The 10545-nt window shown below is 41.3% G+C and overlaps 1 protein-coding gene across 1 annotated transcript in view; it reads right to left on the bottom strand.

Annotated features, from left to right (window-relative positions):
* Positions 1–10363: 10363 nt before the first annotated feature.
* LOC112076851 (B-cell receptor CD22-like) overlaps positions 10364–10545 on the bottom strand; it is a 39342-nt gene continuing 39160 nt past the window's right edge. The window contains exon 7 of the mRNA XM_070441478.1: positions 10364–10369. Within this exon, the coding sequence (XP_070297579.1) occupies positions 10364–10369 (6 nt within the window). The remainder of the gene's footprint in view (positions 10370–10545) is intronic.

Below are 10545 nucleotides of genomic sequence, written 5' to 3'. Positions count from 1 at the left end.
TACTATAGCCTACTATTTGGAATGTTTATAATATCTAAGAATGTGTTTACTATAACAACCTATTTGGAATGTTTATAATATCTAAGAATGTGTTGCCTTGCCCCTCTCAGTTCTACATGGAACAGGTCAAAGTTCTATATATATATTTATTATTATTTATCTAAGCCTTATTTTACCAGGTAAGTTGACTGAGAACACATTCTCATTTACAGCAACAACCTGTGGAATATTTAAAAGGGGGATGATTGAGCCAATTCAAATCTGGGGATGATTAGGTGGCATGAGGGCCAGATTGTGAATTTCAGCAGTGGACACCAGGGTTAACACCCCTACTCTTACAATAAGTGCCATGGGATCTGTAGTGACCACAGAGAGTCAGGACACCCGTTTAACATCCCATCCAAAAGACAGCACCCTACACGGGACAATGTCCTCAATCACTACCATGGGGTATTGGGATGTATATATTTTTAAACCAGAGGAAAGAGTGCCTCCTTCTGGCTCTCCAACACCACTTCCAGGAGCTTCTGGTCTCCCATCCAGTGACTGACCAGGGTGAACACTGCTTAGCTTCAGAAGCAAGCTAGCAGTGGGATGCAGGGTGGTATGCTGCTAACTGTTGGCCAGTTCCATGGACTTGTAAGTAAGCATTTCATAGTAAGGTCTACACCTTCCATTAGATTTTCCTTCTATTCTACAAACCCATTCAATTTACACTCCTCAGCTGCATCACTGTGCTACTGAAGGTTCCAGTGTTCTAGACTAGAGCTCCACCTACTGGCATCTCAATATTACTGCAGTGTTCTAGACTAGAGTTCTCCCTACTGGCATCTCAACATTACTGCAGTGTTCTAGACTAGAGCTCCCCCTACTGGCATCTCAACATTACTGCAGTGTTCTAGACTAGAGCTCCACCTACTGGCATCTCAACATTACTGCACCATCCTAATAATAATGTCCTCAATAATGCTGGTCTAATAACAACATTACAAACTGACAATACATCAGATAGAATGGTGAAACACATCACTGGCTACTACTTGACAAAGTCACATTTAATCACACAAACACACTGATGTTCTAGTATCTCATCAGACATCGGTCATTGTCAGCTACTGCTCAGACAAAGCTTCCAGCTAGCTTGTTTTACAGTGTACACAACCTCACATAGGGTCTGAAAGACCTCTGGATGACATCTACTATCTCTAGGTACTGGACTCAAGGACGTGTGAGGACATAAGGGACGTCAGAGAACGGTAGTTGTTGTGGACACGAACAAGGCCCCGGCGGTTTTCATTGGGTCTTATAACACTACAGGGATTTCTAGGAGGGAAAGGATAACCTTGGGAAAGTAGAGATGAAACTCTCTCAGCTGCCTTGTTGACCTCTATTGTGCTTTTTTACGTTCCCTTCCTGCTCCGTCCAACGAGTAGAAATCATGCATCCATGCACTGGTTTCAACCAACGTTCATTAGCCTGACTTCCTGTGGGTGTGGCCTATCCAGAAGGGAGCCCATAATTACCCCGACTGCCCGCTCTTTAATGTTCTACATCAAAAAGACTCAATGGCCTGTCATGTGGGGGTAAACGAGCCTCCATTGGATACTCACTTTTCTCCATCCACCCTAACCTCTCTCTCTGCTAACTGGGAAGTTGACACTATTAGGGGTCAAGAACATCATGACATTCACATTCTACTAAAAGGATGTACTTCTATTACTCTAACTATCGTAGTGGGACAAAATGTGGGATTATGTGCATCTCAAGACAAGAGGCCTTCTTAATCAATAATACCAATAAATAATCTGAATTGTTAACTGTGAGATGTAATATTATCAAATCATGGAACATTCCGGTGATTTCCATATTTCTGGTGTTCCGAGTGGAACGCCTCCGCTGGGGCAACTAACCTCACCGTCAAATATCCAGTGATCTCATATTGTGTCTGCATGATGCCGTTGTTTAAAAATGAAATGAATATATTCCATGTAACGGACAGTTGATCCTCTGAAAAGTGTATGTGTTTTATTTTGTTACTGATGGTGATGAATGATGGTGATGAAGGTGAATAAACCACTATTGCTCACAAACCCAATGTAAATTATTGATTGGTAGTTACTGTCTGTACTGGTAAAAGTCAAGAAGGTGAGATGTTTGAAAGGTTTCCATTTTCTCTCCCAACTGAAGATCTGTTAAACAAGGTGAAACAATGACAATGAAGTTTATTTGTTAAAAGTATATTTAAAAAAATGTTAAGGACACAGTTTACAAAAAAAAGATGTTTGAGTAAAAGCATTAAGACCGTTGCATGTCAAGCTAGACCTTTTCCTGGATATTGAAGAAAAGCTTCAAAGTTGATGATGGTTCAGAACTTAACCTATAAACAATCATAATAGATATAAAATGCATTCGGAAAGTATTCAGACCCCTGACTTTTTTTCAAATGTTGTTATCTTACAGCCCTCTTCTAAAATAGATTAAATAAAAATGTATTCTCATCTACCCACACATAACACTAATGACAAAACAAATAAAGGGTTTTTAAAAAGTTTGCTAATTAAAAAAGAACTATCTGTAGAGTAAGTATTCAAGAGAATTTTCTTAGGACCAAAGTTGAACTCAGCTGCATCTTTGTTTCTATAAATCATCCTTGAGATGTTTCTATCAACTGATTTGAAGGTCCACTGTGGTTATAATTCAACTGATGGGACATATTTGGTAAAGCAACACTACTATATACGGTCCCACAGTTACAGTGCGATTCAGAGCACAAAATCGATGGAGGTCGAGACGGAAGTGGTCTCTAGATACAAGACAGGAATTGTAACTGAGACAGATCTGGGGAAAGGGTACCAAAACATATTTGCAGATTTTGCAGATCCAAGCACACAGTGGCCTCATGTAGATTCCTTAGAATAGGGAAGTATGTTTGAACCGAACCAGAGACTCTTCTGAGGAGCTGGCCGCCCGGCAAAACTGATCCATCGTGGAGAGAAGCTCTTGGCAGCCTGAGGTGGACTCAAGAACCCTGATGGTGACTCTGTACAGGCTCAAGTTTCTCTGGTGGCAGATTGGGCAGAGATTTTCCAGAAGGACAGCCACTTTGGCAGATCACTGCGGTCAGACAGTCAGCTTTAAGTGGTAAGTGGGCCAGACGGAAACCACGTACATAAGAAATGGCACATTTGAAAGTAAGCTGCTTTGGAGTTTGCCGAAAGGCAACTAAAGGAAGTCTCAGACATGAGAAATCTAAGATGATCTTGTCTGATGATAATCAAGATTTAAACTCTTTGGCTGATGCAAGCGTCACGTCTGAAGGGAACATTCCTGGCACCATCCCTACGGCTCGAAGCACGGTGTCGCCACAATCATCGCTGGGTGGCGGATGTTTTTCAAGTGGCAGGGACTGGGAGACTGTCAAAGTACGAGGACAATACTGAACAGAGAAATAAGAAGTAAGAGAGATCCAATGATGAAACCAGCATCCGAGGGCTGAAGGAACTCAGACTGGGGCGACAGTTCAAACTTCCTATAGGACAAAGTAACTATAGCGCAAGCATATCAGCAAGACAACGCAGGAGTGAGTTTCGGAGAAAGTTCTGAAAAGTGTTCCTTGAGCTGTCACGACAGCAGAGCCATGACCTGAAAGAATATTGTGCAGCGACACTGCCCATCTCAGCATAACCAAAGGCTTGAGAGGATCTGCAGTATGAATGTGGGGAGAAGACTCCCTAATAGCAGGGGTGTGCCAAGTTGTAGCATCATACCCAAGAAGACTCAAGGGTAATCGGCTGCCAATAGAGGTGCTATCGACAATAGTACTGATTAACCTCTCTAGTGGGGGTGGTGGACGTGCTAGGTCCCACTCGGACCAAATCTAGGTGAAATGCAGCAGTGAACAAAGTTCAAAAACACAAGAAATACTCATTTATAAAAATTCATGAAACATACAAGGTTTATCCTCGTTTTACAAGGATACACTTCTTGTTAATCCAAACAACGGTGTGAGATTTTCAAAAGACTGTACGTCGAAAGTAACATTCATCATGCGATGAATCTGAGAACCAGCGCCAGACCCATGAGAAAATCATCAACAGTAGCAGCAGTAGAAAGAGTAACACAAGTCCAGAATAGCGATAAAATTAATCATTACCTTTGATGTCATCATGATGGTTAACCCTCACAAAATCCCAGTTACCATATAAATGTAGTTTTGGTTCGGATATATTACTCTCTCTTATGTCAAACAGCTCAGTTTTTGCTGTTGCGTCTTTGTTTCATAGAGGCTTATTTCGCCATTGGAACAGCAAGGCGCGATCGAGCAACCAGACAGACGAAAATCAAAAAAGTATCTATAAATGGTCGTAGAAAAACAGTGTCAAACGATTGTTTAATAATGAAATTCCTCAGTTGTCTTTTTGGTCATAAAAATTAATCGATAAATATTTTCAAAACCAGTTACAATAAACTTCTATCGAATAGATCAAGGAAACAAGCAGGCACGCTCCTTGGTCACCGCTGGACCTTCATGTCTGGGAAAATGTCCAATGGTGCCGATCATTGAAAGTGCTGTTTCTCACGTCATCTTTATCAGATGTAAAAAGCCTGAAACAATGGCCTAAAGACTGGCCACTGTTTAGAAGGCAGTAGAGATCGTGGAACTGCACTCATAAGGTTTGTATGGTGAGGATAGGTCTTGTCAATGCGAAAACAGACATCTTTCAAATAAATGGCACTTCTTGGATGGATTTTCCATTCGGTTTCGCGCATGCTATACTACCAGTATCTGTTCACTACTGGCAGCAGACATTATTTTGACACTGTTGTTTGGAAACTTTAGAAGTGTTTCCAAACTATTGCATATCCCTAGGCTTCTCTGGACCTGATAGCGAGGGCAGGTTCTACTTGGTAGCACTTTGTCATCCCGCGCTACAATTCGAATGTCTGCGCCATCCCTATGGAGGTTAGAAGGGTCTGAATATTTATTAAATTTGTGAATTGAAGTTTGTTTTTGTATCTTATCACATTTGCAAAATTTCCTTCTGCTTGGGACTTTCCATAAAACAAGTCAAAGGTATATGAAGACTATGTACGTTATTATGACTGTGATTTTGGATATAAAGTGTGCTAACTAGATGCAATATAAATATATATATATTTATTAACAGCTTGAGTAGTTGTTGGTTCCTAGGATGTGATTGGCTGAATCAGAATTTCAGTAAGTCATACGTAATATAGCACAAATACCATCTGGGTATGACGAACTATATAGGAATACTTGTTTACTGGTTCTAGTTTAAGTTGTTAACCATTTGAATAAGACCGTGGTACAGTTAATAATCTTGGTCATCATGAGACCACAAATCCCATTGATTGTGCTCTTCGTTTGCCATTTTAAACTTAAGCCAATAAGGCCCCGAGGAGGTGGTGGTATATGTGGCCCATATTACTACGGCTTTAAGGGCTGTTCGTAATGCACACCGCGGAGTGTCTTTGATGCCAGCCCTTACCGTGGTTATAATTGGCCACATACCTACATACAAAAACCCAGCTCATGAGAGTCGCTTACTTCCTTAAACTGTTACAATGTATTTAGACCAGTAAATATCCAAATTTAATGCTGCCATGGTGATGTAGTCGTCTGGTATGTCGGGACGCGCTTTCAGGCTAATCAGCATGGTCAGGGCTCAACCACTCTGGTTTAAAATGGTCAATATTCCAGCAGTCAGAGGATTATATGTCACTTGTTTAAATATACAGTCCAGTACACAAGGTTTTGTCAATACGTGTTCGTTCAGGTCTTCTTCTGGGGTTTGTTTCTTTTCAGGTCTTCTTTCTTTCTGGTTTTTTGTGTCAGGGTCTTCTTTCTGGGTTTGTTGTTGTTCAGTGCTTCTGGTTCTGGGTTTGTTTGTGTTGCAGTCGTCTCTTCTTGGTTTTGGGTTGTTGTTTCAGGTCTTCTTTCTGGGTTTGTTGTTCAGGTCTTCGTCTTTCTGGGTGTTGTGTTCAGGTAGTTCTTGGTTTTTGGGTTTGTGACTATAGACTGTAGAGTAAAGAGGAGTCCCTCCTCAGCTGCTTGTGCTGCTGAAGAGAGAGATAACAGAAATGAAACAGAGGTACACTCGTCCAAATGCGTGGCCCCTAGAGGTTGTCTAAGAGTAGCTTGCACTAATAGGGGAATGTGAGGGTGCCAGTTGGAACAGAAGAAGCAGGTTCCTCAAAACCTACAATCACATGACTCCCTCATTATCCCGACATACCTCGGTCATAGTCATAGTCATGATGTTAATTGGGTCTTGAGATGTCAATTTTTGGTTCATAGTTCGGGTTCATAGTCGGTTCACTTACATGCTGACTCAACCCGGACAGAAAATATCGTGACGTTTGCGTCGGGCGAGCGTGACGCAAAATACATTTGCAACATCCATGGTTATTTCAATTATTGCACTCTCACACGCTCGCGCATCGCCAACCGAGCGTCTGCGATCCAAGGACTAAAAGTACGAACTCCTTTCTATTTCTCGACGCAGATTTCGCGCTGAAAGTCCTCCGTTCTATCTCCCTCGTTGGTTTATAGACACGCAGGTACCCACGTGCCTATCTCTCATCTGGTTATACCCCGGGGTGATTGAAGCCGATTTTTGCCGGTCGCGTGTGCATACTATTGAACGTTAGATGCAGATCACCTTTTATAATGTTATCAAAGATGAAAAAGCCTGGAAGGAGGAGAGAATGACTAGAAATGATTTTCGTTTGGGTAGTTTTAATGTGTGGATTTAAATGTCGGAGTAGAGGAACCTTGTGCATTTTCCGGTAAATTAACATCAATGTTTTATCCCTTGAACAAATTAGCTAGCAACGCAACTACTAAACAGGACAAATTAGCTAGCAAGTGGCAACTAACTAGCTAAATTTCCATAGTGTTTTAAAGTGGCTTTTCGTCGACCTGTCCCTACATTAGAATGTCATTGCTTGAGTTTTTTGATCTTTAACCTGGTGTCCGTGATCGTGTTTGGTGACGGGGGACAAAATAAATGTATGCAACGATAGAGCACGATGGCGCACCTGTCGCGCAGCAAGGTTTGGGTTCATAGGTGTCGAGGGTCAATGGGTTTTTCTTATTTGATCGACATTCAATACCAGTACAACTGGCACATATATGAATGGACCTTATGCAGTAACGAGTGCTTCAGCAGGGAGGGGGCAGCACTGGGCAGGTTGAATGTCAGAGCATGCGTCACGGTGGACATCCTCATCCTCTTCTGGGGCTGAGGCACTTGGACGGTGGAGTACAGAGGCACTTCCTGGTTTCTGGACGCGAGAGAAGTGGGACGTCTTGGGCGTATGTGAACATATCCTGGTTCGTCGTGGCTGTTGTCTGTGCTGCAGTAGAGGTTCATGATCATGCCTGAAGATGTTGTCATATACATGACTAGAGTCTCTCCTGATGGAGAGAAGGACAGACAACGATGAGGATGGGAAATGTCTCACAAGAGCAATGACACAGTTCATCGGTCATCTTCTGATGTGCCAAACCAGACCTCACCAGTCCCTCGCTCGCTGTGTCTTTGGGGTGAGAGTGATTTGGAGGGCCTTCTGTCGCTGGTTTTGTAAACTAAGATGAACAAAATGTAATTAATGTAATATGTCATTAATCTTCTAAAAGGTGAATATAACTAAAACAGACAAAAAAACTTACCTGAATCCACATGAGGTCCAGGGAGACAGAGGATGAGAACGTCAGAGACAACGACTATGTATTCATACAGCTGCATGTCAGACCTACTGGAGGCTCTGGATTCCCTAAAATTAAAATATGAATTGATATGATTACACAGAATGCTATGTACGAATTTAGTATACATATTAAATAGAATATCAATGTAATACTTTGTTAATCACTATGGGGATTTGTTAAGCATAACTGTAGTTATACAACAGGGAAGTAATTATGCAAAGTAAATTATAAGATATATCTGAAAATTTAAGTATATGAGTGATTAAAAGATGCAGACTTTTATAACCTGCTACGAGATCTTGCAGAGCAGTAGATCTTGAGATGCTTTGGTAGTGATTCTCAGTTCCTCACGAGTAATATTCTCCCTGTCCTCGAGTATGAGTTGTCGAGTGATGCTGTAATCCTGCTCTGATGCTTTTGGTGAAGGTTACTTCTTCTTGTAAGGGTGTATTGTCCGACAGGGTGGGTTGGCATCACGCTTGCAGGTCAGAGTTCCGTGAACTGACCTCCTATTTCACCAGAGGACTGACTGACACTGAGGTGTCTTTTGGGCCATCTGTGGACAATATGTAACACATTGTGCAACAATAGTGCTTTAGCATAAGGAGCATCATGGAATTGGACTTATGAATTGAAATAAAGTTAAATATTAGACTTTTAAATGATGGTGGATTCTCTATGCAAAAGAAGAGTAAGGTGGTGGTGTATGTTACAGCTGCATGTCCACAGACACAGAAGAAGAGTGAGACTGCCCATATATACCTCTCAGCCTGAGCAGTAGGTATTCTCCTTGTCCGTAGAGTTAAGTGTTGTTGATGAGGAGAGGTGTTTTCAAGATCCTTTCAGTGAGCCTGTCCATTTTCTGTACCAGTGTATCTGTTCCACAGGTGGGTTGCGGCATCCAACTGCTGTCAGGTCAGAGCTCACCTGAACTGCCTCCACTATTTCCCAGAGGGACTCGACTGACAACTGGAGGTGTTCTTTGGAGCATTCTAGAAAGGACGAATTTTCAGAGGGTCAGAACTGTAGTAACTACCTCAAATGACATCATGTCAAACATAATTATTTCTAAAGGTCAGAGAACTATCTAAAACTATCACTCACACTAAACATGAACAAGGAATACATTTAGAGATCTTTAAGACGGGGAGTGTCTACTAAACTATTCTTGACAAGTGTTGAGGTTACTGAAAACATTCTAACTTAGACTATGCATTAATCTATGACATTGTGTGTAATTTCTCATGTAAGTGATGAAGTATATGATAGATAGCAGTAATACTCTTGCTCATGATATTAAATGATTTGATATACTTCTAAGTAGAGAAAGTAGTTTAATTCATACTCACACACTGCAGGGATGGAGGTCCTTTATGTGTGTACAGTACATGAGTACCACTGTCCTGTCCTGGAATGACCGAACACTACTAGTAGTATTATAGATGTATTGTTTGGGAAGTGGCTCATCGAGACGTTTGTCCGTTCTTGTTACAGCATGTAAGGTGGGTTGGTACAGTCAGAGTACAGGTGGGTTATAAGGTCAGTGTCTTCTGTCTCTTCAGAGGAGTCCGACCCTTCACTGCAGACCTGAAACAATATGTATAAACCACATACATCTCTTGTGTTAACAGGATGGTTACATTTATTTTTCTCCTGTAATTTCTAAATATTGATTTTCAGTTGTATCCTACAGGTCAGTATTACTGTGACAGTACAGAGTTTGTTCATGGAAAGTGTTACCCCATCCTTGCCGTTCAGCATCAGATTGTCAAATCCTGAATTCCTGTACTCAGTTGAGTCACTTTCTCTCAGGTCTGTGATTCTCAGGGTGGAGTCCTTTTGTGTTTGTCGATGGTATTCCACACAACGTGCATACGCTGGGTTCAGGCTCAGATCCTTAGTTTCTTCAGTCTCCCATTTGCTGAACCAGGATACTTCTGTGACCTTATGCCAACTGGGATGTGTGTAAAAGCATGATATGTCCACTGTTGACCCTTTCAAAGCACAGATACTCTGATGGGTGTAAGTCACATTCATACAACTCTCACCCCAAACACCTGAAACAAAATGTAGCTGATCAATTCCTGAAACGATAATGAGACTAAATGTTTTAGATGTATTGGACAGGTTCATTTTWAATWAAACAGTATATATATTGACATACATCTATAAAACTGTTTATCATTCCATTATATATAGTTAAGAATATTGATAGAGAAAGTAAAACTCCTCTTATTAGTTTTAAATGATACCACATAAAATACTAGTTTCATTCATACTCACACACTGCAGGAGAGTGGTGATCCTCATGGCCTTTTACAGCACAGGAGTAACTGTCTTTATAGTTACTGGAGACTGGGTCTTTGTACTGGGGGGAGGTGCTCTCATCTAGATGTTGTCCGTTCTTGTACCAGATGTAGGTGGGGTTGTCAGTCAGAGTACAGGTGGTGGTACAGGTAATTGTCACCCAATTTTGCCAACTTGAAGGAGTCAGCTTCACCTGCAGAGCTGTAGTAGATCACATCATTAAAACCCTGAATCACCTGTTCTATAGTTTAATCACATGATGCAAGACATTCTCAAACTCATTTCATTCTTAAATCTGTTTCATATATACAAATCCAATTTCTAGACCTAAATGGACAGTAGATATTAATTGAACAGACTAGCAGTATAAAGCATGTAWCTGTACCTGTTACAGACAGAGTGACTCCAGGATCACCATAATATCTCCCTTCAGTCTGATCAGTTGTAAATCTGAACTTGTACGTAGCTGAGTCTCTCTCTCTCAGGTCTGTGATTCTCAGGGT

This window comes from Salvelinus sp. IW2-2015, unplaced genomic scaffold (genome assembly GCF_002910315.2).
Source record: "Salvelinus sp. IW2-2015 unplaced genomic scaffold, ASM291031v2 Un_scaffold4087, whole genome shotgun sequence".
Lineage (NCBI taxonomy): Eukaryota > Metazoa > Chordata > Actinopteri > Salmoniformes > Salmonidae > Salvelinus > Salvelinus sp. IW2-2015.
The sequence above is the reverse complement of the archived record's forward strand: the minus strand, read 5'-3'. Positions and strand labels throughout refer to the sequence as shown.